Source organism: Pezoporus wallicus, unplaced genomic scaffold, assembly GCF_028554395.1.
Source record: "Pezoporus wallicus isolate ANWC-B61680 ecotype Strahan unplaced genomic scaffold, APGP_CSIRO_Pwel_v1 contig_3181, whole genome shotgun sequence".
In the NCBI taxonomy this organism is placed as follows: Eukaryota; Metazoa; Chordata; class Aves; order Psittaciformes; family Psittacidae; genus Pezoporus; species Pezoporus wallicus.
In genome coordinates, this window is record NW_026641700.1 from 4,259,970 (window position 1) to 4,276,396 (window position 16,427).

The window sequence follows — 16,427 nt, forward strand, 5'->3', positions numbered from 1 at the left end:
GCCTACACTAGTGATTCACACAGTGCCAAGGGTGTTCCTGGACATGGGAATGCAATCATCCATTCATTTCCACTGCTAGAGCTGTCTTTGGATGACTGCTGGCCAAAGTTGAATCTCCCAGATAACCCTGAGCATAGTCTGGAGTTCAGTATGAGCCAAAGAGCAACAGGCAGTTCATATGCAGCTGGGCTGTTTTGGAGGGTAAGAGAGTTTAATAATACAGGTGGGGACTGCTGTGCACATTTTGGCCTTCATGCTGCTGAAAGGTACATTCAAGGCAAATTCATTTTGATCTAGTATATTTTACAGAAACTTTTTCTTTACTGGGCTATAAGCTTTTAAGGACTCATTTTCAATTCCTTGGTTTTCTGCCCATGGTAAAAGCCTCTGATGCATTGTTTCTGCTCGTGCATTAGGATGAACTACAGATACATTTTTGATTGTGCTTGCTTTCACTTAAAAGTTGGGAAATGTGTATCGAAGCAAGTGCAGATGTAAAACTGGTGGCAGTTTGCCCGCATAGCCTTTGATGTTGCCAAGCATGAGACACCTATGTATAGGACGATCCAGCTTTCCTTCTATATTTGTGATCAAACCACCATGTGCATGTTTTATTCCTTATCTTAAAAGCAGTGTTTTACATTGCAGCCTCCAAAATAAAAATTTAACTATCGAAGTGGAATCCAGCACCCTCCTGTAAGTTAGAGTCAAAATAGAAAATGTGTTATTTTAGTAGGGCCAATGAGACCGCAGTCTGCAAAAATCCTCTTTGCACTTGACTGTGAGCTTCACCCTTTAAACAAACACTTTGTCCTGGTTTCAAATTCAATTTTTCACAACACAAGTCTTATTAATTAGATGGCAAGAGTAGCTACAGCCAGTGACCTGTTCTTCTCCTGCAGCTCCTTGTGTGGGGACTCTCACTCGTAGCTGATGAAAGCTATTTTACTTCTGCCTGGCTGAGGAGAAATCTATGTAATAGAAAGGACAGCTCGGTGCCCAAACACAGCCGTCACCAAGAGTTACTTAAAATAACTTGAAAAATAATGCTTTCTCTTCATCATCTCCTTTCCTTCCAGTCATATTTTTGTCAGCTACCTTTGCCTGAGAACCCAAAACTCAGACGCAGTGTGACATTTCCCTACCTTCCGCCTTCCCTTTCCACAGGTCTTTTACCCCCAGCTGTTGCTGTTACTGCCAGCTCTGTTCAATTAACCTCAACAGGAATGCAGTCATCCCTCTGCAGTTCATCCTGTTCAGGATTAATGAACTGTGCTTTAAACCAGGGGGACTGCTAGTAAAACTGAGGTGTAATTTCATTAGAAAATTGTGTACTGCTAATTAATGAAGAAGGTCATTTTAGGACTTGGCAGAATTGAACTTAACTGGGAAAAAATATCTACAGAGCAAAAATATGTGAAGTTTGCTACTTTCTCTTCACTCTCTCTATGGACACTTTTTGGCACCAAACATCCTGTTTTCTGTCTCACTCCCATCAGGTCACCACTAAGGTGTGTCACCAGGAAGCATGGTATGAAGGCAGCAGTAAAACCACTTGTTGTGGGACTGCTTGTTTCTTCATCCTTTGTTTCTGAGTTATGAGTGTGTATAATGTAATTTATTTAAGTGTTAAAAGAACTGGTCAAAATACTGAGTTCATTGCTTTTCCAGTTATGAACCAAGAAAATTCATGGTATTTTACTTTCATGCTGGTCCTGGAAAGTTTGCAAGTCCTTCAGTTTCCCAATAGTGCTTGTTCTGTACATTAGAGCAAAAGTTTGGGCCATACCACGGATACATTCAGCCTTTCACTTTCTGGATATCAAAAGCAATCTTGATCTAGACAAGGCACAGTGACAAGGAACTTTAGGATAAAAAGTGACTGAAGATACAGGGTAGTGACAGGGGAAGGGAGAGAAAACAGGTGAATGGCTGGTGTTTGAAGATCAGAAAAGGCAGCATGTAAAAATTTCCAAATTCTGTTTCTGTTTGATCATACATAACTTTATTTATTAATTCAGAGCTCTTGACTCTTCCATTGGAGCCTATTAATCAGTACCCATCCTGTAAAAGATCAGGTAAATATCAAGATTTCCAATATTTCATGTCGTTACTGAAGGAGGTCTTATTATTAAGCAAGCTGTCGGTTAGGTACTTTAATCCTTTATACCCAAAAGCCTGTATGTATGATATTTAACTCTCTAAACCATATTGTTGTAAGTAGATCTTTTCTTACAAAAAATTTCCATGGATCCTCCCAAATTCTAAAAATATACTTCTGACTCTCCAAGTAAAAGATAATCCATTCTGGGAAGTATGTATCTATAAAAAATAGATTGAATCCAGGCTTTGAGTATAAAACAAAGTCTAATGACTGGAATTTTCATGATATGATATTGAGAGAATTTTCTGTGTGATGTATTGTAATGGGCTAAATATCCACTAACCACAAAATGTGCAAGTTTGTATTCTGTGCATATAAAGGAGGAGGAGGAGTTTGATACATTTGAGTCAAAGATCCTCAAAGTATTTTGTTTAAGAGCCACAGCCAACCAGTGTGCTAGCACACATGCTTGTGTTTTAGCATGTAAGTATAGAAAGTCAGCCAAGCACTAAAAAAAAAAAAAAAAAAAATCCAAAAAAAAACAAACCAGAAAAATCAGTTGCAGTTATTTTGGGGATGGTACTTTGTTTTTTATGTACTCCATTGTTGTATTTATAGATTCAAAAGAAATTACATCTTATCTTCAAATGTAATTAACAGAGGGGACATGGAAAATGGGATTTTCAGAACAGCCCAAGGAAACTAAGGACCCGGTTCTTAGTAGGCATATTAGTAAAATAATATGCCTAGTGTCCTTTGGACACACCAGTGTCAAGCACCCATATGGGGCATTCTGTTACTTGATGCGGGTTTGTTACAAGCGAGTCAGAAGTTCTGGTGAGAAGAGGATTTGCAATATGAAGACGTTTAATAGTATAATGAAATATTTCATATCAAGTTTTTTTTGTTATGAAAAAGAACGTGCTTTCTAGTTTGTGCAGGGGGTGGGTTGTTTGAATTGGGGTTTTATGTTTTGTTTGCTGTTTTTTTTTCTTTTTTTCCTGGATGGCATTATGGGCCAAATGCTCAATCTTTTTATTTCAAAGGCAAAGTTTGATTTAAGTGAGACCAGAATGTGTGGGTGTGTGCTAAGTCAGATATTTTTAAATGCATTCCACTAGAGATTGAGGAATTAAAAACACATTCATAAATAGTTGTTATTTCTTTGAAGTCAGATCACTTTTCTGTCTATGGGTCTATTTATGGTTTCAGGATAAGAAATTCTGATGCATAGTAGGAGGAACTGATGAGTAAAACTTTCACATAGAAGAAAAACATGAGTTGTAATTTTCTGTTTCTTCAACATAAAGAAAATACGTGAGTCCTGTAGCTGGGATATAAAATTAATCTTGCTTATTTAGGAGGACCTTAATCACACACTTTCAGTTTTACACTTGAACTGTGGTATCTGTAGTACCCAAAAGAGTCAATTCTCACAGAATGTTTTTCATTTGGCTTTGTCTTCTTGTTAAAATATTTCTTTGATTTTGCCAATGACCAATATTAGATCTTAATGGTATTTATTTATTATTTTTATTCTGTGGCTATATTAAGAGCAGGAACACAAACAGTTTATTTTGAATCCTGAAGTGTTCACTTTTTTTGCTGCTGGAGTCCAGTTCCATACAATATTAGCAATCAGCTTCTATGCCAAAGCCAAGCAGTGACAGTTGCAATAATGAATATTTGCTGCAGGCCACTGGTATGAAAATAGCACAGTGCTGCAAGCCTGCGTCACCAGAAACAAATCTTCCCTTTGACTGTGACTGAATTCCCAGCTTGATTTTAGATCATTTATTATTGAAATAGTTCTTAAAGCACTGTCATAATATAATGTTGAAAAATGCTGATTCAGTCTTCAAGGCGTCTATTCAAATGCCTTCCTATTCCTTTTTGCCGGTTTTGTTGTTGATTTGGTTTATGGGTTGTGGTTTTTTTAATCCCTTATACCTTTAATGCTGTGCCTGTATTTAGGACACTGAGATGTGTACAGGCAGCAATACTGTAGTGTATTCGAAGAGACTCATGCTGGTTCAGTTAGAAGTTCTGGTGAGAAGAGGATTTGAACTTCCTCTTTGTAGCTTAATTGACAGCTATTAGAATGTTTTCTTTTAATTCCTGCAGATAATTCTAAAGTTTATATGAGGAGAACCAGCTTTAAATCTGTGTGGTGGCTTTTATTTGATGAACTTGGGTGATTTTCTTGTCCATGTTTTGAGTCATTAATGCATTCGCATTAGTGGAATATAGAACGTATTTATGCAGGGCACCTTTTGAAAGTGCAGAATATATATACTGAACTTTGATTATTTTTTTAGTTGAAGAATATGAAGAGTTTAACATTTTTAGTTTAATTTCTATATACAATGCTGCTTTCAGGCATGCATCTCAAAATACCTGCAAAAGGACTAAAAAAATCAATTGTATTTTCTTTTCACTTTAAAATAATTACATAGGGAAATAATAGATTACAGAGATAAAGGAGGTCGGATATTTGAAGCTGGATAAAATCTGCAGCTATTTAAGTTTTTGTTGATTTTCATTGCCTCAGGTTTTCCTTGCTTGGGGCAGAATACTGACCCTTGCACTGTAAAGCTGTTAAATGGTGATTTACATATGATGTACATATCTAATTTCCTGCAAGATTAGAATGAGCACCAAAGTTGCCATCAATCCTGAGAGAATGTTAATGCCTTTCCTTCTCCCTGATGCCATCAACCCTCTGCCTTCCTTTTCACCAGGAAAATACATTGGCTGAACCTACTACTCTATGGTAGAACCGAGATGGAGAAACCGAAGTTCTAAAACCGGTGTTATGTACTGCTGGGATTGGGATTTTGAGGAAAATAATTTCACTGTGGCAACTTTCAACTGAAAGAAAGCCAACACTGACTTTCAGATTCTTTGGGATGGGAAAGGAGTGACTAGTTAAATGTATAATTTTGTGGGCAGATCTACAAATGCTTCATTTACTTATCAGTTTCACAACAAAAACCTTAATATTTCAAAACAGGTTGGGTTTTCTTGGAACATTATTGTTGGTCTGTAAAAATAATAAATAATAACAGAATGTTCAGCAAATAATACTGCTGCTTCTGCACCAGTGTTTGACATGGCCGGTACTTTCAGGATATAACCACCTCCAGACTCATTCTCAGGAAAAAAATGAGGTGTTAAGCAGGATCTTATTTTTGCTATATGCTTTAATGCCTGGCAGTATGTAGAATACTCACATGACAAACTCTGCTTTCTTGGTTTTAAGAATAATAATTGTTAAAAAAACATTTGGGTTTTAAAACTTAAATGGGAAAATATGTACAAACACCACAAAATATACAATGTATAGAAATTAGTAGGTCTGGAAGGGTCAAATCCCCACTGACTGAAAGGGAATCATACCTGGGTCGGTTGCTCCTGCAGGTATTTGGTCAGTCAGTTTCAAGTGCTCCAGTAGACAGTGTTTCCAGATCTCTGCAGGTAGGCTATTCTCAAGCTTTATTAGAACAAATTTCCTGATGTCTAATCTAAGGCTCTCTTGATGTAATCCCGTAGTCTGTGTCCTATTAGGAAGGATCAGGGAAAAGAGTTTAGTTTCTTATTTTTAGCTACCTTCTACAGATCTAAAAAATGGTTTCAGTGTTTACCTTCATCTTCCATATTCACAGTCCATGTTTTCTAAACGTCGAATTTGTTTTGGCTTCCTCTCCCTCTTGTTGGTTTCCATTTATATTGCTGCTGGATTTACAACAAAGCAGGCAATTTTTCATTTTTGACTTTGCAGTCCACAGACTGGACCCAGGGCCTTTTAACTGCTGATTAGGGGAGAAGAAAATCCTTCATATAACTTTCACTTCAGACTTCCAGTACCGGGGGGGGGACGGGACGACCTGTTTCGTAACACGATGATATGAGAGATCTCTCTTCATTTTATTACCTGCTACGGAAAGCTTTTTCTCATAAACAAGAAAAGAAAACAACACAAAATCAAACAAACAAGTCCTCAAAAAGTAGTTTTGGGGCTGTTGTTCTTCATCCTGTTTTAATAGATCAGATTAAGCCTACTGAGTGTGGACTCCTGCAGTTGTCTTTGCTGAAAAGTATCTAATTTTCTAGACTGTTTCTCAGAATTGTTTTGAATCATGTTTCTGTGTTTGTGGTTGCTCCCAGTTTGCTATTGTCTGCTAAGGTATTAGGTATGTTCTTCAGTAATGAAGTTGTTGAACAATCTGAAACACCTCTGCAGCATCAGTCAGTTGTGTCCCTCCTGCACCACAGCACATACTGAGATCTATCAGCAAGATAATTATTATTTTTTCTATTCTTATAAATTGCAGTGAATAAAGCACAGTACAGGTAGAGCACCACTAACACCAAGGGATGTATGAAAGAAAATTAGCTGTCTATGTTGGAACATACCCAATTCCAGGGATATCTCAGTTAAGTAACTATGATTTCTTACAGAAGAAACTGCTACTCAGTAGGACTTAATATGACAAAATACAACAGTGCAAAGCTAGAACAGTTCCTGTCCTTACTCTCCTTTTCCTGTCCCTTACTTGCTGTCTTCTCCACTGCCTCATTGCTGTATTTTGCTGTCCTCTATCCTGCTAAGTACTTAACTACCATATGAAACTGCCATATCCAGATTTCATCTATGCATTATTCAAACCACAATATCACTGTATTTTCTCTCTCTTGAATTTGAAAACTACAGAAAAAGCACAAGTTCTTAGGTGGAAGCACTAGGTTTGCAAATATAGGTTTAGGTTTATAATATGCTTACAGTTTTTCCAAACATACCACTGATATGAAAAATGGAGATCTTATTGGTGTTTGTGTAAGTCTCAGATACAGAATTTTGCATATTTAATTACTATTAGTATTTATTGTTATTATGTAATGGGTAACAATAATGGATAAATGTATACTGTGTATTATTCATTACATGTCATTTTGTATTAGTTTTGGCTAATATCAAGTGAAGCATCAATTTAACATTTTATTTTATCAGATATCAAGAACAGACAATTATTTTAATATTAGTTTTAGTCCAGAATGGTAAAACCTTAGCTTGGCTACTTATAGCGTAAGTATTATGTGGTACTGTGGCAGTTTATGCATCTGAAGTGCTGCATATAAATTTTAACTAACTATTATAATGGTAAATTACACGACCTCGTCTAGCAGATTATCTTTCAGTTGCACAGTGCAGTTTTAATGGCCTGTCTTTTCAATTTATGAATTCTGTATTTACTGGGTGTTAGCACAAGGCAGGAGACAGAATACGTCTCATTTCGATACATGGGAGTACTGTATTTTGTAACCACACAAAATACAAAGGATAAGGTCAGATTTAGTTCATTACCATTAGTCAAACCATCACCAGCGCAATCTGACTCTCTGTGCAGTTGCAGCATTAGGATGAAAACAAGCAAATGCCAAAGGTCAAAACCCCTTTTTTTGTGTTTCCTTCCATCTCCTCTCTTTGCCCACAGACGTTACCGCAGGGACACCAGCAATATCAACGACAACAACCGTGGAAATCCGGAAGAGCAGTGTTATGACAACTGAGATCACCTCTAAAGTGGAGAAAGTCCCCACAACAGCCACTAGCAGCACCACATGCCCTTCTGTGGAGACTGAGGAAGAAAAAGCAAAAAGACTGCTGTACTGTTCACTATGCAAAGTCGCTGTCAACTCTGCCTCGCAGCTGGAGGCGCACAACAGTGGTGAGATGGAGCAGTGCTTGCTTTTCTCCATTTTTTCCTTCTCTCTCAAGAGCTGTGAAATTATCTTCCCCTGAATAGATTAGATCTCTTGCAGCAGGGGACAAAGAGGTGGCAGAAAACTGGCAATTACAAGGAATTCATTAACTATTAAAGAATAAAAATGACAGACTAAGAGTCTTTCATAAAGCAGGAAGAAAGGGATTTTATTGCATGCAAGTTACCCATTTTCTTACATTTTAGCTTTTGCAGCTTCCAAACCTTATAGAGCTAAATGACAGCTCATGCTTCATTACCTTTGGTGTTCAGAGTTTGCATAGTTTTGTTTGTGCCAGCTAGCAAACTGAGTATGAATGCCATTAGTTTTGTTTGAAATCTAACAAATTAAGGCTGAAAGAGGGAGTGTCAGTTGGAGTCCAATAACGAGAGTTAGAATTCTTCTTCATATTGTCTGTTAATAACCTGTTAAAATTATGTATATTTTCCCTTTGTTTTCATCAACTGATAGCAACGACTGTATGAGAGTTTTTTACTTTCCAAACATTTTCATGTTGTTAGAGCTAGTAGCTTCAATAATTGCCAGTAGTAGCGAGCCATCATTCATAGTCACTGTTTTAAGCATCTCATTCATTGGCTGTGTGGTGAGCAGGGTTAAAAGATCTTGGGATTTAATATGGTGGCAATGACCACCTATAACCGTCCTGCAGAAAATCTCCTGATTTTGGATGTCAGGGGTTACCTGCCAGCAGGTTAAATAGATTTAAGAGACAAACAGAGAGCCCAAGGTTTGAAACATAAGAGACAGCGATCATATACCTGCAGCAAAATGATCAGTGGTTTCATGATGTAATAAAATAGGAATTAACTTTGGCATATCTGAAGATTCCACTTAAATTAAATAGGAAATGATAATTTGTTGCTATTCATGAGAAACAAAGCCTATTCAGTTTAGAATGCTGTATTTGATGTATGCCAGGTTTTCAACTGGTGAAAATTCAACTTTATAAAGTTATTTAACTTCACATAAGGGTTAGACTCAACATTTTTCTGATCAAGATGAGTCAAAATCTTGTTCTGTGTGGAAGTCAACAGTATAAGAGATTGTTCACTCTGAATAAAGGTAACACTACAGGATACTTGTTTTCTATCCAGTCTTTATTTCAATAAAAAATTCAGGTGCAATTTTCTCACATACACGTTTCTCACACATTTCGGTTTCCATCCAGGCCATTGAAGATCCATAGGTTGCTGCCAGAAACCTCTGCCCCTTTTTGATTTGAAGGCTAATTAATTAAATACAGATTTAAGTGTAAGATACATAAGACATACTGTTTATCGATCCATTCAGGAGGACAACAAATCAAATCCAACTACATCTTTAATAGCTAAATTACTCTTCTTTTGCAGCTACAGTTCAGGTTTTATTAGCAGTAGGAGTTAATGAGAAAAGTCACACCCATTTAACTTCACATCAGGATACCTGATTGTGCCGCTACTTACTGGTCTGGCTGCTTTGTTCTAGTGCATTACCTACAGTTATGTAATTTGATAACGAAATATCAGATCTTAAATATTGTTACATTGGTATGAATCAGATACAGACAAACACAGGCATATTCCAAGAACAGCATGTGGTACCAAGCTGAGGCTCATATGATTTTCTTTTAAAAAGAAAATAAAACAATGAATGCAACCAAATTGCCAAAGTTGTTTCTGTTTCCCATTTCTAATGTCTCCAGGGACTAAGCACAAAACTATGCTGGAAGCTCGGAATGGAAGTGGAACCATAAAAGCCTTTCCCCGGGCAGGCGTAAAAGGCAAAGGACCTGTGAATAAAGGAAACACAGGCCTTCAGAACAAAACATTTCACTGTGAAATATGTGATGTGCACGTAAACTCTGAGACACAACTGAAACAGGTACTCAGCTAGATGCAGAGTGTGAATCCTTGGCTGTTCTTTGTTTTCATGATGATAAAGTACCAACACAGTCAGCATGTGTCAGTCTAACAGTTTACATCCAAATGGAGCTTACAGATTTTGCCCTTTGTATTTGGCTGTCATGCTGTATGTTTTGGTTTGGATATGATTTTCCCTTACACAGAATATGTTTTCTCAAAATCTCTTGATTACTTGATGATCTCAAAAGGTCTTTTCCAACCTAGTTGGTTTCATGATTCTATGATTCTACATATATTTCTGTAAAGAGTTATAGAAGCTGTAAGCTGCAACATGTCACAACTGTCTTTAGACTAGTGTAATTGTCATGAGCTAATAAACCCTGCCATTTAGTGTACTGCATGATATTGGACTTGAAAAAGATGTGGAGGTGGGTGCAGGCAGCACTTTCACAGAGCACTGCATAACCTGCTTAGAAATGCAGGCTGGAGAGGATTTGTACAATTTTTTTATCAGTGTTATTCTAACTGAGAAGCATGACCTCTAAATTGCAATTACACTAAATTATGTTCAGTCATTCTTCAGATGAACAAAGCCTTTGTTCTGAAAAACACTTAATTTAATTCCATATGCCTTTTGGAATTAAACTTGGGGAACTTTACAAGAATGAAGATAAATTCACTAATGGACAACAGCTTTCAGGGAAAGAAAAAAAGCCCAGTTCTTTTGTCTTTTTTTTTTTTTTTTGTGAGAACTCCTGAGAACAGAAATCAAAGAATATAGTACTGAAAAAGGTCCTTTACATCTAATACTGCAATAAAGTCTGTGTAGCAGGATTTTTGTAAAATCTCATAGATTTCATGAAGAAGATAGTGGATTTTGTGGTTTTTTTTTTCACTGACAGTTTGGTATGTAACCATCTTTCAGCTGAAATCTTAGGTTTCTTAGGGATTTAAACAATTTTGTGACCTTTCCCCCTGCCCCACTTCCAATGGAGGATACTCTACTATCTAATATTCTTCTAAAATTTCTGTCAGCAGTAGATTGAATTTGATGGATGCTTTATAAATGGGGAGGAATTTTTCAAAAGCTTCTGTCTTTGACCTGATTCAGGTCCTGTTGAAGTTAGCAAAGGTGATAAAATAATTGACTACAGGGGAAGCAGAGCTGAACTGAGCACTGTTAAAAATCAGAGTTCCAGTATGTGATACACAAAGGATCGTTCAAACTGGAATAAACCCTGTTTCCATTTGTTATTGAATTAGTCAAAGTAATGCTGCTGTAGAGAGCAGTAGCCTTCAGTGTTGGAACACCCTTATGAAAAGCAAAATCTGAAATGATCTATTAAACAACTATCACTCTTCCCCCCTCCCAAATGTATTTTAACAGCACATAAGCAGTAGAAGGCACAAAGACAGAGCTGCTGGGAAGCCACCTAAGCCTAAATACAGCCCTTACAACAAACTCCAGAAGGGAACACATCCTCTAGGGGTAAGTCAAACACTTTTATGGTCGTTTGGGTTTGGTGGGGGTTTATTTTTTTTTTTTTAATTTCATTTTATTTTGTTTTATTTTACTTTTGTTTTCACCAGGCTGAGTAGGGGTTTTAGAAAGTGTAGGTGGAAAAATGATTAAAATGAGAGGAATAGTGTCAGCAATGGGAGTATACAAGTGTATGAGCCCATGGAAGCCCACAAGGGACTTTTTCTATACTCTAATGGGTGTTGACTACAACCTGTGGGTCCTCAGTTTTGTAGGTAGAACTGAATAACCCCAGGAAAGAAGCTCGTTTCAAAGGTAATTAAAGAGCAAGAGATGAAAGAAGCACCCAGATGTCAAACAGGATTTTTCCAGTTTTCACAAAGGACAATAGTGATGAAATGGCTAAATAATACTCTATAAAACATGAAACCTTTATTCTATTTAGAAAAAATTACTCAGATAACAACTGAAATATTTGAAAAAATTCATCTCTCATTTCATTTCACTCAGTTTCAGGATAGTTTTGGTCACATTTTTGACTGCCAGGATAAACTATCTGTAACACAGTTTTTACTAGTTTCAATAGCTGAGAAAAATGTTTACTTTTTAATAAAAAACCCTCTAGGATTCTGCCATCAGTTAAGAAACAGCTTATATTGTGGGTGGATTAGTGAAACATCTGACATTTATCTCCATCAGATAAACTGCATGATTGTTTTATGTGCTCTGGTGTTTCGTAAGGGTTTATAGATGGTTTTGGCAGAGGGAGGATGTTGAATCCTTGGCCTCATAGAGATTAGCTCTTTATGCTGTGACCATCTTCTTTAATGCTGTTAGAATGTGGAGCTTTGTTTCTGTGAAAACCCAATTCTCTTTAAGTTAAAGCTCTTTTCTTGACAACAGAAGTCTGTCTTTGTTGGGACCACCCTCATGAGTATATATGTATTCATGCATGATTCAGTTGGGTAGGAGCTTTCCTAAATGTTGTAGTGTAATGCAGTGCCTCATTCTGGTAGATCCACTGGTAGGAATATAGGCCCATAGGATTTTCCAGTAATCCACCAGGAAGACCAAGGTCTCCAGTACATATAAACTATGCTGAAAGGAATAGAAAATACGTATGAGGTAAGTAGGACAAGAAATCACTAAAGCCTCTCTGACAGGATTGTTATTCCTTTAGGAAATCCACTGTTTCCTAGGGGATGAAAATAACCGTTACATTACTGTTCCTGTTGTGCAGAGTTCTCTGTTTACAAATTTTTTGTAATGGTGGTTTTTGAGAACTTCAGCCAGGATCATTTAGTTGCCACATAGACAAATAAAGGCAATGTATCCTTTTCCTACTTCCTCACTCCCAATTGCTCACAATATACAAGTCAGGCTAGAGGCGAGCAAAGAGACCAAGGGGACTTAAGAAGGAGAGAATGAGTTAGTAATAAATGAACAGTTCTGGGTAGTAGAATGGAGACCACACTTAGAAAAGATGACAGCAGTTATCTGTTTAGTCTTTTTGGTTTTGGATAGAAAAAATACCAAAATTGCTGTCATTTAAATGCAGAATGGCACAGCAACAAGCCGAAGATGTGCTAATTTAACTTTGAATGTAAATGTTTTTTATGAGCTCTAGATTTTTCTTTGCTCCCCATTAATTTTTCAAGTTATTTACTGTCCCTGATTTTGCTTCATTGAAAATGAAACAGATAGTGACTACTTTACTTTTGATGTTGACTTTCCTGTTAGTAACTAATACTTGCAGGGTATTGTATATGCTAAAGATTACTAGTTTTGCAGCTATCGTGAAATCAGAGCCGTGTTGATAAATTAACTACAGAGCTATCTAACTTCATTAGAATTTTTTGATTCCTCCAAGAATGGGAAAATAGCCCTAGCCTTTTAATATAAACATAAGTAACATAAAATCTTTGTTCTTCGTGACAAAAAAAAATGTGTGAACATCACCAAATTTATTTCCAGAGAAGTTAGGAAAAGGATGTACTAGATTTTCATAGCTGTTCTAGACCAAAACCTTTCCATTGCCATGTTTTTGGTATCATCTGTACTGCTTTGCCTGGTCCGGTTTTGCATGCTTCAGAGGAAACTTTATGAATTCCCATAAAATTTAAGAAATTCCCAAGAGTTTAAGAAATCTTGTAACATTGGGACTTACTTGATATTTCTTCAAGACACAAATGTCCAGCATATATAAAACACTACACTGGAGAGAAAAAGTTTATCAGACATTTGATAGTCTAAACTTTCTGCAATAAAATAACTCTTAGGGAAAACATCCTTCACTGGAAATTCTAGACCTCAGTCGGAGTCCTGTTGTTTTGGGCTGGGGTTTTCTGTACTTTGTACACAGGATTTTTAGGGTTTTTTTCTGTGTGTTCTAAACAGTGTTTACTAAAAACTGTAAGGAAGGAGGAAAAAGTCACATGCTCAGCAGGGAAGAATACAGCTTGGATCAGTGGGTGTCACACCGGTCAAGAAAAATATCAGATCATTGCTTTTCATAGGCACCATGAGGAATTCTGTATCTAACTGCATTATATCCTCCTTTAAGAGAATAACAGGATCTGGTCCCCTATGAGTATCTCTCTCAGAGCTTTAAAAAGACCTTGAGGCCAGCAGAGTTGCCAGTGGGTATTAGGAAAAGTAAAAATCTTGAATCCATCTGGCTGGTAAAGAACCACAGGCTTTTTAGAATATGGCAATAGTGTAATGATGAAACTTGCTGGTGATTCATGTCAGAGTAGTCCTGGCCTTACTTTATGGTACTGGCAAGTTGAAAATATCAGATTGATAGAGTTCAAGCTAATTATTTGAAAGTCCCTTTCAATTCAAGGATGAGAAATTGTTTCCCTGTGAGTGAGAAGTGTCCATACTTACAGTGATATGTACCGTGGTATGGTATATATGTTCATATTCTCTATATGCAATACTACATATTCAGGTTTATGTTCTTTGCAAAGGCCTCAGGTCATGCAAGGACACAGACCCACTAAAAGTCCATCACAGCCAATGGGAACTTTTCCTTGCCAGTGGATGAGGTTTCTATTCTTATCTCAGAATTATAAAACTGGAACAACAAAGGTATTCAGGCTCCTGGCATCTCATTAGAAACTTGAAGTCCCACTGAAATCTGCAGAAATCTATATAGACTACTCTGATGTTCATTTGTATGCATACCAAATGTAAATTATCTTAAATAATAATGGACCTCTGTGAATATATTCAATCAGTCTGGGAAAAGCATCAGGAGTTGTTGGTTTTTTTCTGTCTTTTTGGGAACTAAATGGGTTGTATTTGGTAATTGCACAGGACTCATGATTTACATGCTTTTAAAGCGGAAGCCTCAGTGACAGTAATAAAAATACCATGTTTTGGCATGTGATGTAGGGAAAATTCATGACAACATTTTAAAATATCTGCGACTTTTTCACAGTCCTTGTAAGAGTGAACAGTATCTTAACCATAAAATTTTGAAGATGCAGCTAGATGACATAGGGCAGCACCCATAGAATTCAGCACCTGTTTGAACCTGTGAAACATAGAAGATTTTCATAACTGGTGCAAGACAAACTTTGGTTTTTTATTTGCTTGCTCTCGGAAACAGGAGCTAATAAATAAGAGCTAGCTGGAGATGTTAATTTTGAGTAGAACTTGCATCGTAATGGTAAAAACAAAGTCAGACCGTTTTCATTCTGCTCTGTTCTCTGTCGTAAAGCTGTCCACATGGAAGTCTTTTAATTGATGGGTAATTCTTCTTTATTTAATTTTTGTATGGTACGTGCAGCATTCCTTTGGTGCAGATTGCCCAGCCCCTAATTTATTTCGTGGGATGTGTCCCTGCCCATGGCAGGGGGGTTGGAACTAGATGATCTTAAGGTCCTTTCCAACTCTAACTATTCTATGATTCTGTGATTCTATTTAGGTTTTCTTTGTTTTCTAATCTCATGTTAAATTGCAAGTCTCAGCAATAAGGTGTGAACATTGAAACTGTCTGTCCCCAACCAAATCCTGCTCACCCTTGTCCAATCTGTAAGATCCTATCTCCTGTCACAAGCCTGCAGCTCACAGAGTCAGTAGCCACTATGAGGCCTCTCTTGCCTGATTTTGCACTTACCGTCTTAAGTCAAGATCCCTGTGGTGTTCCTAATATGAACAAATTATGTCTCTCTGTTTGTTTGTTTTCTCTCTTCCCCACAGGTAAAATTAGTATTTTCAAAGGAACCTTCAAAGCCAATGGCTCCACGGATCCTACCAAACCCGCTAGCAGCTGCAGCAGCAGCTGCTGCTGTGGCTGTGAATTCCCCCTTCAGTCTTCGCACAGCCCCAGCAGCCACCCTTTTCCAGACTTCAGCACTTCCTCCAGCACTCCTGCGACCAGCTCCGGGGCCTATACGGACCACTCATACTCCTGTGCTGTTTGCTCCTTACTGAACTCCAAACAGGAATTAATTGTACTGCAATAATTTTTCAAAACAAACAAACAAAACAAAAAGAAAATCAAGAACATTGAACTATGCAGTGTTTATTTATAGTTTAAAGTATATATGAAGAGCCAGGACTTTTGATAGAGAACTGAACAAATTCTAAAAGGGGGAATGGGCAGTATTTTCTCCAGATGAGAACATTCCTCTTGAGTATTGATCGTTTTAGAACTGATCTCCAGCATTGACTTGTAGTGACATATAAAACTTATGAAGCCTTTGACTGTGCTTTTTGGCACATATTTCCCTGCAATGTCTTTCCTGCTTTATGAAACAACTTACAAATTTGTCTAAAGGGCATTAACTGGTTCCAATGTACATAAAATACTTTATTCTGTAGATTAAAGAAGGAAAAAAAAAAGAAACACTGTGAATAGTAGTACCCTTACCAATCCTCCTGCCAAATCAGCAGTTAATGGGTATTTATCTGAACAAAAGTAGATATAATAGATGTCTTGTAAAACAGTAGCATTGTGTCTCTATCTATGCCACTAGGTTTCTAACTGAGTTGCAAAAGACAAAATGAAAAAATTATGTCACTTTGGTAAGTAGTCAAAAATGATGACAATAATGTGGAGCTGTACCTGGTGAGCAGAAATCGCTTTCCTCACCCAGAGAAGAATGGGCATGAAGATAATCTATGATTAGGTCAAAGTAAATGGTAAAGATTTAGTGAGAGAAAAAAAAAAAATCCAGATGCTGTACACAGAATAGGTCAAAATTCT

At 37.1% G+C, this 16,427-nt stretch overlaps 1 protein-coding gene across 4 annotated transcripts in view; it reads left to right on the forward strand.

Annotated features, from left to right (window-relative positions):
• Positions 1–15,718, forward strand: part of ZNF385D (zinc finger protein 385D) — a 416,419-nt gene extending 400,701 nt beyond the window's left edge. For all 4 annotated transcript variants that reach the window (XM_057424835.1, XM_057424836.1, XM_057424839.1 and 1 more), the window contains 4 exons: positions 7,600–7,833; positions 9,570–9,748; positions 11,117–11,218; positions 15,419–15,718. In XM_057424835.1, coding sequence (XP_057280818.1) covers positions 7,600–7,833; positions 9,570–9,748; positions 11,117–11,218; positions 15,419–15,652 — 749 coding nt within the window. In that variant the 3' untranslated portion in view covers positions 15,653–15,718. The remainder of the gene's footprint in view (positions 1–7,599; positions 7,834–9,569; positions 9,749–11,116; positions 11,219–15,418) is intronic.
• The last annotated feature ends 709 nt before the right edge of the window (positions 15,719–16,427 follow it).